The sequence below is a fragment of the Xiphophorus couchianus genome, chromosome 19, assembly GCF_001444195.1.
Source record: "Xiphophorus couchianus chromosome 19, X_couchianus-1.0, whole genome shotgun sequence".
NCBI lineage: Eukaryota > Metazoa > Chordata > Actinopteri > Cyprinodontiformes > Poeciliidae > Xiphophorus > Xiphophorus couchianus.
The window spans coordinates 1,431,664-1,448,752 of record NC_040246.1 but is presented as its reverse complement, the minus strand read 5'-3'; the positions used below and the strand labels follow the sequence as shown (position 1 = coordinate 1,448,752).

Below are 17,089 nucleotides of genomic sequence, written 5' to 3'. Positions count from 1 at the left end.
TTTATTTAGAAGTACTACAGTAAATTGGGGGAGGAGGGACTGAATCAGGATTTGTTTTTGTAAAGATATGGTTTCACTGATAATTATTGAAACAATTTTTAATCAGCATAAATTTATATTTAAAAAAGTTTCAAAAAGAAATCTTTTTGGACTTTTTGGTTAACAACTTTGATTTGTAAAAAGCTGGAAGATTAAACAAAAAATAAATAATGTTAACCAACCATTTTTTATTTCAATTTCTTTGAATTAGACTTTAGGTCTAGAGACAACAGACAACGAGATGTTTGTTTAAATATTACATCACAGTATAATGAGCTGTGCAGTAGAAACATGAAAAAAATAACATTTTGGATGACAAGAAAAATCAACTGCTTTCAGAGAAAATAAAGATATTAATGAGGCGGTGATGTGGTCAGAGGTCTGAAATTTGAATGGGTTAAAGCTGTTACGCCTGACGACCCTGAAGCCTGACCGTGTCACACTGGTATGTCACCCAGTGCCATGACCTCTCCCTTCACTTCTGTGAGGGCAAACACTGCCTGCATGGTGATCACTAACTGGATCTTAAAACAGTTCTGGGACAGAAGGGAGGGGTGGGGCACGTGAATATTACTCAATAAAGACACATGGGAGAACGTCTTCATTAACCAACACAGACATAAAGGAAGATGCTCCACTTTTTCTGCCATGTTCAATAAGAGAGGAGCATCTTAATAAGGCATCAATCACCCCTCAAGATCTAAATTTTAATTACGGCTAAGGAAAAGTAAAGCAGCTTTAATATACCAGATAGAATAGTAGGTAAGTCAGTAATTAAATGTGTTAATATGCTAATGTTAGCAAGAGGAAAAAAAAAAGCATAAGGTGCAATTTCTTTTGGAAAAATCTTTAGACTAGAACCGTTTAGGCTTTTCAGAATCAAACTAGGATTTGGATGTCATTTCCAAGTTATCACCACCTGTTGGAGCAGGGGAGGTATTACAAGGTTGTTACTAAAAAAAAAAAAAAAAGGTAATTAATGCAAATTGTTCTTAATTCACAAGAAATACTCAAATATTTTTTTTAAGTAGAACTGATTCTTCCCAAAGAAGGACTTTCACAGGAGTTTAATGAAGAAGTTGAAGATCGGACAAACAGGTGGAATAAATATGTTGTTCTCTGAGCAGTCAGTTGGGGATTAATCTGCTGCTAACAACGTGGAACCAACCATATCATCAGCAAATCATCATGTACACTACAGACGCTAAAAGCTGCTGTCGGGGAGCCACTTCAGTCCAAGTTAGGGTGTCCTGAGGGCTGCTGACAGGTGTGTGTGAATCTGTGCGGGTTGGTGGTGGGGGGGGATAGATAGACAGAAGAACAGAGAGTGGGGACAGAGCGAGAGAGACAACTGCTGTTGGTCTGCTGGGAGCAGATGTTGGAAATCTCTGTAAACTGTTAATAGCTGCAGGATCTCATTACATTTAACTCTTTAAAGGCCAAAGTTCCACTTGGGAAGAAATGTGTTTCAGTGCTTCTCTGCTGAGACATTAGAAGACGCTAATCTACAACCACAAAGTGATGTTTTAGTGCCAGTTTTCCTATGATATTCTTCAAAATACAGAATTATTTGGTGTAAAACAAGATAAAAAAAAGATCCTATTACAGTATTATTTTCACAGGTGATCAAATAATGTCTCCAACGATCACAATCTGCTGTAAAGATTATTCAATACAGAGCAAGGTAAGAGTAACTCTGACCAATTGAATATGCCTGGCAGGACTTTTCAAACTGAATACCAGTGAGTTCCAATATTACCGTACATATTTGGTTATTAGTTATTAGCTAAACAAACCTAAGACTGTGACAGAGAGCTCAGCTTCAAGTGAGTCTGATGACAAAAGTGAACACAGCAGCTGTTTGCTGCAGCGCTTCACCATCAGCGCTGGACTATCATGCGAGCATGCATGTGTCTGGTTTCAGGACTGCAGTTAGACCCCCCACCACCACCACTATTAAACTTATTTTGGTCGTTAGTTGGTAGAGTATGCCTCCGTGGCGTCTTTCACGACATTTATACACCGTGAGAAGATCCGCCGGGCACGGCATTCTTTCACCACTCAAGGTTTACGCTCCTTTAATTAGGGAAACTCACGTCAAGGACCAATCCCGGCACTAACCCTATGGATGGATGGACAGCGGCGTAGCTATCCTCCCAGGGGGATTAACATGCCTTGCTACGGGACACTCTGGCAGCACCTTAAGGGGTGGAGATTGCGACCTCCGCCTGGCAGAGTTCTGAGTGTGAAGGTTTGAATCTAAAAATCTCCTGAACGCCTCTACCCTTTTAGGTGTCAACATGCTCTTCCTCTCACCTTGATGCCTCCCATTCTCTGCTCGCCCTTGAACTCCTTGCCGTTCTTGAGCCAGTGGATGGTTGGCATCGGGATTCCGCCGGCGGCGCAGCGGAACTTGACGGTGTTGGCTGCGGGGACGGCCAGGAGCTTCTTGTCCATCCGTTCGGGCTTGGTCCAAAAAGGAGCTTCTGTGGGTCCAAACACAAAATCTTGTTACAGACAATAAAGGAATTCCCACAGAGCTGAAAGGACTTAAGAGAAAAATGCTAAACGGGCCCAGTGGTCATTTTCTGCTCCTGTTTTCTTTAGGATTCTTAGATCATGTAACATTTTGAGGAAAGACCCTTTGGGAATGTACACATACATGTTACTGTAATTGCAAAAAGATGGTGCAGAGGGGAAAGCTTGCTCTCCTGTCCTGTTCTGAAAGTGATGCAGCTTGGATGAGTTATGCACTCTGCCAGACACAAATGGGAGATTCTGGATTCCAAAAGATCCTCCGACACAACGATGTAAAGAGCAGGAAACATGAGTTGGCACTTCTAAGTTTCGGCTTTACTTTTGCAAATGTGGACACATATTTGTGCAAAAGTAGTCACACATAGCCTAGGGGAAACCAGTCAATTGTTCTGAGCGTCGCTTCGTCCAGAGAAACTGGACCATCGGCTATTGAGAAACGATTGTTTCCTGGAGGCGTGGATTCTGTCAAAGTCTGCAACGATTTAACTCAATCACCAACGTTTAGTTGTGACATATGTAATACGCCAACTTGATGAAGTTTACTGGCAATTGTGTGCGCTGTAAACAACTTAGAGATGGGAATCCGGCGGAATTGTGTAGGATGACAATGGCCAAACATACAAATACAAACTTCAAAGTATTTTATTGGGATTTAATGTGATAGAGCAAATGCTCCACCTTCCAATATGACTGACCTGTGGCTCAGTATGGAAAACGGTCATATGTTACTGTTGGAAGCTTACAGGCACCTGCGGAGCCTTTGGTCCGGGGGGGTTCAAAACAGGATTGAGTTCTAACTCAATCTTGTTTTCATCCAATTTCAAGCCCCGCTTGGTTTACAAAGCGATGTTGTTCAGTTCATAACAGCGTCGCAGAGAAAAACACGGCTTGACAGAAATTGAAAAAGCATTAGAAGCGGCGCCTGAAGCTCTCCGACGGTCCGAACAAAACTTATCATCTCCTTCGCCTCCGAAACAATGCGAGGGTTCATCTGAATTGCACGATCTTGGGAGTTTGAAAACCTGTCAGGGTCGATTTATTGAGTTGTATTGAGGAGACGCTGGACAAAGGGAGTGCAGCCAGTCAGACGAGCTCTTTGTCCCATCTGTGAGGATGAGGAGGGTGAGAGCACTGAGGCATGGTACGCTCACTCTCTTTAGTGGTCTCTGTGTGTGTGTTTCCCTGGACAAAAGCTGGGGAGGTGGCTGACCGGTCATCAGATGTCTCTTTTACTTTTCCAAACTCCGGAGGAGAGAGAGGAGCTAATTATCATCTGAATGCCAGGACTTCTGTCCATGTGTGTGCTCCATCAGGCATGGATGAGATAATAATTAAAAAGTAATCCGAACCCCCCAGCCCTCCACCCTGCAACAGCTGAAGTAATGCTTTCTTACTTCAGGTGGGACGTCAATCACTGCCGAATTACAATCTCGGCGTCAGATCTGCTACATGTGCTTTTATCACGATTCCTGCGGTGTTCTGATGCATTTCTGACACACAGTGTTTTGGCTCCTGCTTTCAAACACTGGCATCGGCTTCACAGAGTAATTGCAACCAGACTGAGGGAGATATTCAGTGCTGAGAGACGCAGACGTATCCTCTGAGAAAGCAAACAGAAGGTTCCTAAAAACCTATCAGACAGACAGTAATTGAGCGGGTGTGCGTGGAGCGCAGACTTCCACCGTCCTCAGCTTGCAAAGACAAACACTCTCCCCACATTCAAGCACTCGCACACAATCTTCACCTCCAAATGAAGAAACTCTGAAACTTCCTGACTCCCCCAGTCGCCCCCCGATCTCCCTGTAGCGTTAGCGACTCGTCACTCCCTCTCGGGGTGGGACAACCCTCTAAGGAGTCTGAACACATTGTTTTCTTGGCATTGCAGTAAGCCACACACACACTCAGTCCAAAAAAAGAAAAGTAACACACACACACGCACACCCCCACACACAGGTTTTTAAACAGTCGCTTTCCCAATGTGTGGTCCTTCTGCTTCTGAACTCAGCCGAGCCTGAAAACACTTTCCTGCTGTTGGTCCCTCAGCCACAATGATGTCTCCAACCCTAGAATAGACGGGGACTCAATAAGCTGGAGGAGTCACCATGGTTTCCTACCCAAGTTTGGTGGTTTTTTCTCTTCTAACATCTTGTTCAGTCATTGAGATGTCCCTTATTGTAATCGAATTCCAGTCCAAATACAACATCTGGGAGGATTCTTCCCAAACAATATCTTGCTCTGATATACAGACAATAAAAACTGTAGATGTGGACCAAAAATTTGACTGTCAGATTTCCAGCTTGAGCAGGCCTCGATGACCGATAAATGGAAGTCTTAAAACGGATCTTTTTCAGTTCATTGAACACACCATCAAAAAGAGCATCCAGGTCACGTTGACAGCAACATCAATTGGTGCTTACGATGGTACTGAGCACAGAAACTTCAAAGTTACCTCTTATTTTTTTAGCTTAGTTTGACCTGCTGGTTGTGATTGTGATCAATCTTGGACTAATGCATACAAAAATGTGCGGTCAGATCTAATAGGTGATAGTTTTGACAAGGTGGTCCTTATTTTTGCATTAAATGCATACATTCCTAGGATTTATTTAATTTTTAATAAAGTTAATAAAATGCATCAAAGAAGCTGATGCATTTTTAGAGTTCTTTGTCTTTTACTTCTTATTTTTGATGCATTTAATAAAATTGAGAGGGTAGAATCTGATTTTTCAATATTTGAGAAGTGAATTATCTGATTTGAATCTCGTTCCGACTGATTGGTGCCTCTTTGAACAGTTCACTCTAAATGAACTGTTCATTTAGAGTGAACGAGAGAGCAAAGGTTTCACCTGACAACAGGAAAGCGGTTCTCTGTTATCCTGAAATGCTTCCAACCTCTGAGTGTCACCAAACAGTCCAGGACTGATGATTAAGGGTTCTCTAGAAAATCCAGTTCGTTTCAGGAAGTGTGAACCCGTAATCAAACTCTGATGCGGACCAAAAAAGCAAACTCTGGTTTGCCTACAAACCTAGGTCTTGGTTCATCTCTGCTGCCGATATACTGTAAATAATTAATGACAAATGCTGGGAGGCAAGAAAACAAATTTCTGTGATTCTTATATTTTTCTGATTGTGTTTAATTCAGAATCGGATGAAATTGGCAAAGACTAAATATGAGAAATTGGTCACAGCATAGTGATTAGGGCATCTTTACATGAAAGAAGCAAAAATATAAAAATAAAAGTGAACAGAAGAGATGACAGTTGAAGCTATAAATCCTATCACTACACCAATATAGTATACGGTAATTTCTCTGAATTTAGATTCATTCCAAAAACATAAAGCCTTCCTTCACTTTAAAAGCAGCAGGCAGTAGCTGTTCTGATTGCAATATGACTTTTCTTTCAAACTGCAGTCCGGCTCCATGTGCTCTGCCACACACAGGAATTCTATCCCATGTCTAATTGGCAGGATGGTATTTCCTCAGCAGAGGCGGGATTTTCATAGGGGGGTGGCACCTCCAAAGAGACACATGGTCCACAGAACCCTTTCCTGCCTGGATATTTGCTGTAGTGGAAACTCTTCCACTGCAACAGAATGATTCAGCCATGCCACTGCAGAGATGTGTCCACTTGACAGCTGCGGAGTGGGGAAAACGCTCCCAGTGCCTAAAACTACACTACGGGCTTCCAGCGTGTTTGATAACTTATTCCAAAGTGTGATGGAAGAAGTCACTGAACACAGAAGGAAGAAAGGCCAGTCAGTGGGAGGAGCAAGGATTTACTGCTCCATTACAGGGTCATATTGCTCTGATTTGACAGGAAAGTACAGAAATATTTCAGTTTCTTCTGTATAAAAATACGTGATCAAAATACTGCTTTTAAAACAATGGTAAACGCAACTCCCTGTGTTGAAAAATAAGGATGGCAGAATCATTATGTGGGGACACAGCAACGTAAAAAAAAAAAAAGCTATACATCTTTTTCCTCCCGAATTTGTGCTTGAGATTTTGTTGGTTTATCAAATAAAATGCAAATAAAAACGTCCATGTTTGTGAGGGATGCATCGATTCACTTTTTTCACTTCTGATACCGACGCAGATATCTAAGGTTTAGTATCGGCCGATACGATTTGATATAGAAAAACAGCTGGATAGATTTAAAACATTTCTTTTTTCAGATGCAAACATAAATGCGCTGAATTACAAGTGTATTTGCCAACTCTGCCCCAGAACAACACACTTTACTACCAGCAGCGTCACTAGCTTGGTCAAACATGTAAAAACAACTTTCATTTGTTCAGTCAGTGTAATTAGGAGTAGAACAGCTGATGGAAAATAAATAATAAATTGACAAAAACAACAGATTGACTATTTTGGTCAATTATATTAAAATAAACTGTAGCAAACCCTCTTTCAAATAGTTCAAAAAGTGCAAATATTGCTTTTATAATGTATAAAATGTAATAGAATTACATTTTATAATATAAAATATAATGTAATATATATATATAAAACGCATGACATCACTCAGAGATCAAAGCATAGTATTAGCCTAAACAGATCTGCCCTTATATACTGGGAACATTGTCACCGATACCTGATCTAAAATTCTTTTCAATATTGGGACTGATACAGATATTAATATGTAATTTGAACGACATCAAAAGGCGTGAAGAGGTTAGTTAGAACCGATCTTTTGTTTTTTCTTCTATTGCTGCTCCACGTGCAGATGAGCCGTTTTTACATGAGTAGAAATAAACTACAGAGGTTAGTGGAGTGTGCAGCCCCAGCAGGGTTATGCTCTCTGTGGCCGTTTTCCTTTAAGCCCTGCTGTTCCCACTGCTCTACCCTCTCCAACCCCAAACCCCTGCTTCCGTGTCTTCACATTCCCTCTGACTTCTGGTTCTGTGCTGCGTGACTGCATTACTTCTGTCTACCAGGCTTGAGCGTGGCGGCAATTAGACGGGGCAGGATGTGGAGGGTGGCCGGCGGCCGGGGCGCGAGGCCCGCTGATTCTGACACGCCGCACCAGGTGAAGTCGAAGAGGGTGTTTTAATTGCGTAATTGTATAATTTGCCCTCGCTGACGCCTGCGAGCACACAGGCAGATTTCATTACAGATTATACTGGGGCCCTTTGAAGGCGCAATGCGCCAGAGGGCCTTTGGGGACCAAAGGAAAACAGAGCTGGAAGAATGGCGGCTGTGGAGCCGCGTTGCGTGGCCCCGGGTCTGGCTTTCTGCTCTCCTGCCAGGGTAAATACGGAGGCTGCATGGCTCCGGAGCACAGATTAGGCTCTGTTAACATTCCACCCTCCAACACACACACACACGTACACTGCACTTTTTACTCACCACAAGCTAAGACAGTGGGCACTGCTTGTCCACTCAAGAAAAAAACCCCTCACTTTCAGATGTCCTGTTCACTGTGAGAGACTGGAAGATAACTGAACGCTTACATTAGTCACTTTGAGATGCGTCAACCACTGAGGCATTTCACGGCTTCAAAGGGTGGAAGAAGAACCAGTACATATGGAAACATTGAGTCTTAATCTGCTAAGTAATCTACGGTAAAGCTGAAACGATTAATCAAATTAATCGTGATTAATCGATCATTGAAATAATCTGCAACTAATTTAGTAATTGATTCACTGTTATCTGGAGTATACAGACTATATAAAAAGGCAATTTCCTGAAAGAAAGAGGTAGAGATAACTGAGCTTCTCAACTCATGGGACAGCCCAGACACCCTATGGAGGAAACTCATTTCACACGCTTGTGTACATATTCTCGTTCTTTCGGTCACTACCTGGAGCTTGTGACCATAGAAGAGGGTCGGATCGTAGACCAACTAGTAAGTCCAGAGCTTTGCCTTTCAATTCAGCTTGCACAAATTTGTCTGTTGTCTTCCCACTCATTTGTGAACAAGAACCCCGAGATACTTGCCCTCCTCCACTTGGGATACGACCTCGTTTGCAACCCAGAGATGGTACTGTACCCTCTTATAGCTTAAGGTGCTGATTTTCATCCCAGGCCGCTTCATGTTCGGCTGTGAACCGATTCAATGAAGGCAGGAGATCACGGTTTGATGAAGCCAATAGAACCGCATCGTCTGCACTAAGCAGACAGCCGATCTCAAGACCATCAAAACAGATCATCTTACCACGGTGGTCTCATACTCCAATCCCCAAGGGCCAGTGTCCTGCAACTTTTAGATGTCTCTCTGATTCATCTCATCTGGATCCAATATTAGCATGTTAGCAGAGCTTGACTGCATGCTAGTGAGGCAGTTTAGCCATTCAACTAAAGTGTGTTGGATGAGGGACACATCTAAACGTTGCAGGACTCTGGCCCTTGAGGATTGCAGTTTGAAACCACTGCCTTAACAATTTTTCATTGACTAGAAATTCTTTCCATGAAATTCTGTTCATTTAGATTATTTACTATTTGATTAATTTACATTTTTGATCTGCATGAGTGAAAATCCCCCTGAAACCACCCAACCAGTCTGACCAAGCAATACTTCCAACTCGTATTTTCTTCCTCGACAATTCTGCACAACTGGGTTACGTCATTACAAAATGTTCACAATAAAAACACATTGACATTTGTGTTTTCAGCTCGATACATTTTAACTTTTAACTTGAACTCATGCCAGCCTATATTTGCACTCCACTTGCACTAAGAAATGTTGACTCTTATGCTTTTCGCTCATAACCATTTGCTGCTTCTTTTTTTCTCTTGTGCTTCCAAGGTAAAGAGTCTTTTGTTCACTCTGCTCCCTCTTCCTGGAACTTGCTACAAGAAACTCTGAGACTGACTGAATTCATCTCATTTAGTCATTCTGCATCCAAACTAATGACATGTACCGGTTTTTATAGCTTGACATTTTCTTTTAACGGTGTCATTTTTTGAGTTGCATTTGTTGCTGCCTCTTGGCCGGGACTCCCTTGAAAAAAAGGTTTCTAATATCAATGGTAAAATAAAAGCAATAGGGGGTATGAATAAGTTTGGAGGCCACTGCTGTTGTTAACCTCAGCTCCTTATTGGTTTCCTTTTAGCTGTATTTTCTGATGCAGCGACCTCCTCATTTGGTTGAAGACATTCACACGGAACTAAGTTTACAAAGTCAAATCTTCAGAATGTCTTCCTACAGATTCTTCCACCAGGTGTGTTAATGAGTCACATCCCTAGTAGAGTCCTCTCTGTGTGTGGATGTTCTTCCGCTCACCATTAGGGACTCTCCGGCTGGCCGTGTGGCTCGTCACATGGCTCCTTCCTGCTGCAGCCCTGCTAATTAGCAGTGGCTTAACGGACATTAAGCTGTGATAGGGGTTTAATGTTTCTGAGCTAATCCCTCTCCTTTTGGCCGGGAAATTGGAGCCTCATATGTCATGAGGTAGACTTACACCCAGAGATTAAGTCTGGCAGTCAGAGGGTATTTACCGGAGTGCAGGATGTCTGCCGAAAGCTGTTGCCTTTGCTGCCACTTATGTCCGCTTGGAACACGGTCCAGGCTTTTCCTGCTAAGCGAAGGCTGTGCATTCAACATGTTCGGGTTTAACACTGAAGGTGGCTTATCCAGTCAGACATGTGGCAGAGAGACAATGACAGGAGGGTTTCTGCCGGGCTTTGGGGATAAAGGCTTCTGGTTCAGTGAGATCAGACTGAAAAGATGAAATATTTTCACCCAGACGCTGCATGTTGATGGGCTGTCCTGTCTTCATAAAATGAGAGCACCTAAACAAATTCAGTTTTTTAAATTAAAGTCTGAACAAAGAAAGTGTTTGATACATTTTGGGGTTGATCAGCAGGTTGTCAACATAATAAGCTGATAACGCACTTTGGAGTGGAATTGGTGACTGAATGACAAACACTGAATGTACAAAAACAGAGCAAACATGTTGAGACTAGGGCTGAACGATATAGCTGAAAAAATGTGCCAGGATATACATAAGCTTTTCTTATTTGTTGATTTTGATCATTCTTGATTAGTTTTTTGTTTTAAAAATGTGAAATTTCTCTCATGTTTCTCCACACCATTACTTCTTATTTTTCAGCAGTTAGGAGGCATAGCGAAAAACCTGAAATTCAACAAGTGGTTGCTAAGTAACGAAAGAGTGAGTGAATGAGTTGATGCCACCAAGCTTGCTTGACTGGTCTTGAGAGGGTGAGGGGCTAAAGTCTTTCCTCTACCTACATCCCCCAGAATGCAGTACGGTTCTGAATCAGAGTTCAATGAATAGTCCATATATTGAACATTATCTTTTGATAGTGTTATATATCAATATTGTGATATATGTTATGATTTATTGTCCTGCTGTAGCTGAGATATGGCTGAGTTTGGTTCAGGCTGCATGAGAGCAAGACTTCAAATATTTTGTTGTTCTTACATTGTCTTGATTTTTAAAGAAAAATTTCAATCAGCTAAAATTGGAATAGCCAAAGAAAACTATATCTATCATGTAGAATTACAGCATCTATAATTCTACATGGCAATGCTCCATCTTTCCAGAAACAATGAAATGTTAAGACTTTTTCTAACAGAAGCTTCCCTTGCTCCATCAACATCTGTCTCTCCCCATATAATGATTATAATTAAAAGACGATAGGCTGTATAAATCATTAATGACGACCATGAGGCACACAGGCTTTTCTTAACATCACAGTCTTGCTGCTTCAGTTTGATTCGTGTGTGACGGTGTCATCAGGAGGTCTGAAAGGCCTGGAATGGAAATCTGATTTCAGATCGCTGTCCGCCTTTTGCTCTGTCATCAGAACAGTTCCATGTTTTTGCTTCTGGCATCAATCTCATTCATGTTTCAAGCAGTGGGTTGTTTTCCAGTTGTTATTCAGTATGAAAAGGTCAGATAAAATATTCCCATTTTGACCTACACCCAGGGTCAACAATGCACCGATCCACTCATGTCTTACTTTTGCCTGCTGTCTCTCTCCTTCCTACTTCCTGTCTCTCTTTATTTCTTTCTGTCTGCCTCTGATCCTTCACAGTATTTCCATAAAGTCAATTCCCTCTTCTGAGTCCCCTACACCTGTCTGCGCCTCACCTTCCCGCTGTCTCCCTCCATATGGTACGATAAAGGCAGCCCAGTGTGTCGTCTGGCTGGTAGAGGGCTGTCAGAGCGGGGGAGACGCTCTCAGTCTCTCTGAGTCGCTCTCAGTCTCTCTGCAGCCGTGCTGGCTGACAGAACGGAGCGTGTGAAGTCTGCGAAGTCGGCACAAGCCGTCCTTCATTGTTCTTTGTTACCCTACACCTGAACCCGGTGCGCTCCTGAATGCCAAATCAGCTCTCGTCCCGGCAGAGCACTTAGAGGGCTGTTACCTGCTGGAAAACCTCGGAGCTTTTTGATCTGTGCGCCGGTGGTATTTAGCTAAGTGCTGTGGGCTAAAGGTTTATATGAGCCCAGCAAGGTAGTTAGAGATTATTAAAGCCACATAATGATAAAACTCAACTAACAGACAAGTCACGGACCAGAAAAAAACTTTCACTAAACACGATCTTGTTCCCGCACAAAAGAAACTAATTAGGTAATTAGGTCCTGAAATATAATGGAATAAACAAATAATAAGTAAAGATGTAAGTCTTAATAGCTGCATTTCCATAAGAAATGAGCGCAAATCTGTGTGTCTATTCGGCTAATGTAAGAAACACCACCACAATTTTGTAACTGCGGTGTTTCCATTAAAAAAACAGACGAAATTCAAATCACATGTGAATAAGCTTGTTCACATAAATCATTAAAAATTATGGCAGCGACTGATGTAAACAGTTGCATGAGATATAATTCATAATTCAGCCAAGGCGCTAGCGTTCATCATCTATCAGCCAATCAGAGGAGACGTCAGCGTCTCATTCCGGCGTTGGAGCGACAAGCCTCATATACTTGGGAGAGGGTAACTATGCACATCTTTTTAAAATGGTAGTCAGTGATTTTACAGAAGAGCTGTGGATTCAACACGTTGGAATGACACACAACTTTTTATGAAATCTTGGGTGAAATCTTGGGAGCGGTAAAAACATACAACTTGAATGTATTTTAAAAACTAATTTTGAGCATTTGGAGTCGATTCAAAATTCCCAGCACTAAATAGATCCCAGGAATTTTTCTAGAGAAACATTATTTTTCCTGCACCTCTGATAATACGAACAGCTATTTAAACAGAACTGACACATTACAATTTGTTTTGAAAGAGATCAAATAATAGAACGTTTTCAGTTTGTCACCATTATTTAGATTCTGCCTGGACAAGAAATACATTCACAATTGTGAACCCGAATTATCAAAACTTCTTTAACGGTTATTTCACGTCAAACAAACAAACAAAAAAAGAGTCTTCTCAGACCAAAAATGTTTGACATTTGTGACCATTAAAAACATCTACATTACACCAGCTATTGCTACAAATGTATTAAGCAGAAGAGTAGAAAATAATTCACCATTTCCATTACCTGCATCTTCTGGATCTTCATCATAGTCTTCATCATCACCAGATGACAGAGAATCTGAAAAATCAGAAACACGGGAGCTTCAGAATGACATGGATTACATAAACCTTTAACTCAACAATTCCTACGTGCTTTGGACCGTTACCTAAACACACAAACAATTCACCGATCACGTCTACACCCCAGAAATGTGTGTGAATTGGAGATTAAATGGTGTGTGGCCATAAACACGTACGATGGTGCAAATGTTCCTAAATCCAGATCCAGAGATGCATGAATGCACGCTGCAGCTGGCTGCTCATTGAGAAAGTTCTGAATGAGGCTACAGTTCTGCTGATATTACAACCTAAACATTTCCGTAGACGATAGGAATCCGGGGGTCGTTAGTGCTGCAGTCCAACGCTCCTACGAGTGGATCCACACACACACTTCTCTAGCCATGGTTGCAACATACACTTTCTGCTACAAACTCTCCCTGTCAGACTAATTATTTTGCAGCCATAGATCCTGTTTAGATTTGCTGTGCCTTTTTTTTTTAAAACTTTATTATTTTTTGCCAACAGCGTGGTTACTATTTTCCATGTGACCTTGGATTTTTCCAGTTCAGATCCTCAGATCTGGTTAATGAGAGCCAGCTGTTACCTCAATGGCCCCGGTGAGCTAAAACTGCTCCTCAAACTCCTGACTAGCAGGTTTTTGTTTCTATTATTTGACACCTGAGCCCAACGACTCCGCACTGCTGCGGTTCGACTCAGCAGATAGAAGGCGTCCTAAAAATACTCACCGAGGAGTAGCAGCAAAAAGATGGGGATTATAGCTGAAAACAAGTTAATCATATTCCAAATGGCATAATGTATGTGAGCAGACATGAAAAGGTTTAGTAAACGAAACATGGCGAATAATCTGTGGGATGTGTGTGTGCTTGATAGACGTAGCAAGCATTGGGTATGTTAAGGGAAAAAACAACCTCCTCCCCCCCCCCAAAAAAACTAGCATACTCATCCGAAAAACCTTTTAATCGGCAGTTTTCAGACTTCCGTCTAAGAAACGTGTAACATGGTCAAATATATATATATATATTTTTAACTGCTTCAATGTGTCTGGTGGCAAATTTGATCAATCAAAAAATTGTAAACATCACTTTCCACAAAAAAGTCAGGTTAAGGCAAGTTTTTGACGTCTTTTTTTTTCTTCCAACTTTCTTTATTGAATTTTACAGCTTGACATACATCAAATGTTTGTACAATGAAAACACGGTAGTTATAGATAGAGAGAAGAGGAAGTTCAAGCTGATTTCTCCCAGAACCCAACCCACCCCGTCCAGGTCTAAGCACAAGACAAACAGCCAGCAGAGATCCAGTCCCTGCAACAGCTTCTAGCAACACGACACACACACACACACACACACACACACACACACACACACACACACACACACACACACACACACACACATCCATCCGTACACTTTCCAAAGGAGGCAGAAAAAGAAATAAAGAAAAAATAATACTAAGTAAATAAATGAATATATATTTATACGTTCGTACTAGTAAATTACACAAATATACAAATAAAGAGAAAAATAAAATAAAAATAAATAAATAAATTATAAGACAAAGAATACCTATCGGTTAAAAACAAAAGAATTGGATATCGATGAGAAGGCCTACAGATAATTTAATTTCCTTCTGAATCAGGTAGTAAAGTCATGGTACCCCCTACAGACAGGAAAGGTCTCCGAGTCTCCATAAATTTACTGGTGGAACCCTTAAGTGAAAATCTGAGTTTTTCCAGTTTCAGGTTGTAAAGAACTTCTCTGACCCAGTGGTCATGAGACGGGGGGACGTTTAGTTTCCATCTAAGTAGAATAAGTCTTCGAGCCAGAAGGGTGGTGAAGGCTAGGGCCTGTTTCGAAGAACGTGAAAGGCCCAGGTCTGGAGGGATGCCAAATATAGCCGATAATGGATTGGGGAAAATTGTCTGATGATATGCTTGACTTAGTGTTTTAAAAATGTTTTTGACGTCTTTTGTCGAAGACACACCAGCCGAGGTAGTCACACACATCCTCAGTGAATAATGGGAAAGACTTAAGGTTGACAGATGGAGTCAGTGACCAATCTCAGGATATAACAAGGTATTAATAAGTTGCAAAAGCCTAAAATTGCTAAGATTTTCTGTCATGTCGTTCCAATAGTTTGAAGTCCTTTGAACGCGATGCCAAAGAAAGTTCTGTAGTGACAGAAGTTTAGTAGACCTCTTGCCGAACAAAACTGCTAGTCAGTGTTAGTGCTAATCAGCTAGTCACCGTCTGAGGAAAACATGTTAAGTAAAAGTGTGAAAACTAACTATCTCTATAATCACTGATAATTAGAGATTTTTGAATGCATATTCTGTTTTTACTAATTTCCTTACCTGTATTGGAAAATAACGTAATATCACTATTAGCTTGAACAACTGCTCAAGCTAATGTTAGCATACATTTCAGAGCTTAATATTGATGCTAAACAAAGAACTATGTCTAGTTTTTTTTAAAGAGTTTGAACTAAAATTTAAAATAACATGACTTGTTAAACATATACTGGTTTATTCCTAACCGAATTGAAGATCGTTACACAACTGCTCGTGACTTTTAAGACCAAAAGATGCTGATTTCTAGCATGTTTTTATACCTGATAGTTCAGTAGAATTGGTTCCACTGGGAACCGAAATTGAATATTTTGTTACATTTTCCCTTTCACACTGCACTGTGTTAAACCAAACAAATCTTTAAAAAACCTGTTCCCCTCCTTGCACCAGAAACCACTGAGATCAACACGAAAACCCCCGAAGAAGATACCAAGCTCAACTTCTACCTTCATGAAATGGCAGCAGAAATGGAGTGGCATCAGATTTTAGAGGTTGAAGGATTTCTCTTTTGTCTTTGGTAAATAGCCACGTGCCCTTTCTCCCACTAGCAAACTTTTGTTTTGGTCGTACTTACCCAGAATGTCCTGTGCTATAGTCTGCTTCCTACTCTTGGAGCCATCTACTGTGGAACCACAACAGAGTTCACTTCAATCAAAGCGAGAACTAGGTTTTTAGATGGACCAGAGTTCACTTTTTTGGTCCACTTCAGAGTTTGATTGAACATTCACACCTCCACAAACACACCGGACTTCCTGGGCAAAAGAACTAGAGTTCGATTGAAGCGGATTTAAACAGGGCTGGTGTGAATGCGCTCAGTTTTCTCAAAAAGTCTGCTAACGTCTGATCTTATTTCTATGAACCCAACACTGTTTATCTTTTCTCATCGGCAGAAGGTAGCAGTGCACTCCTAGCTCTTAGCTATCTGCACCTAACTCAAATATTTGAGGACCAACACAATAGTACAATGTGTGTTTTCAGATAAACCAAAGGCGCAGTGTTTACAGTAGAGGGAGGAGAACCACCTGCACTGCAGGGGAAAACAGGATATTGTCGCCTCATGCTGTTCAATGTCAAACTTCTAAGGTGGTTTGTGCAGGCACAGGAGCATTAAAATTATTCACTTCATTAAAGAATGCAACAAAATTGCATCAACTATGATCTTAATCCCTGAAGCATGCTGAGCAGAGCTGGAAGCAAATGTGCTTATTTTATTTTACTTGAGAAATTTAGTTAAGGAAAAAAATATTATGCCAGACACTCTAGCTCAGACATCAGTGATGAGGACAGTGGTGCATATTCAGTCTGGAACAGATACTTTGGACATAAAGGAGAAGTTATCCACCTCTGATTAGCGCTGGAGTTGATCGCATCCTCTCCAGTTTGTAACCAAACACACTTGTGTGTGTGTGTGTGTGTGTGAGTGCTTGTGAGAAGGTAGGAGGGAGAAGTGAGAGAGGAAACTCACGCATTTATTGCCACCCCATCTGTTTTCAATGCTGAAATGTTTCAAGCTAATTGCTTTCTAATTAGTTGTCAATAACGGACTCAGCTGGTGTCCCGGGTTATACGGTGAAACGCCTCCTGACTTTTAAGCTGCTGCTCGCTAGCCTCCTGACCCCCACCGCCGCCGCCCACGGCCCCACCCTCAC

At 41.4% G+C, this 17,089-nt stretch overlaps 1 protein-coding gene across 13 annotated transcripts in view; it reads right to left on the bottom strand.

Moving 5' to 3' along the window:
* fgfr3 (fibroblast growth factor receptor 3) overlaps window positions 1–17,089 on the bottom strand; it is an 85,144-nt gene that overhangs the window by 31,012 nt on the left and 37,043 nt on the right. For 9 of the 13 annotated variants that reach the window (XM_028000270.1, XM_028000272.1, XM_028000276.1 and 6 more), the window contains 2 exons: window positions 13,026–13,091; window positions 2,356–2,525 (listed from right to left, as the gene is read on the bottom strand). In XM_028000270.1, coding sequence (XP_027856071.1) covers window positions 2,356–2,525; window positions 13,026–13,091 — 236 coding nt within the window. The remainder of the gene's footprint in view (window positions 1–2,355; window positions 2,526–13,025; window positions 13,092–17,089) is intronic. The other 4 variants (XM_028000278.1, XM_028000279.1, XM_028000280.1 and 1 more) reach the window with 1 other exon arrangement.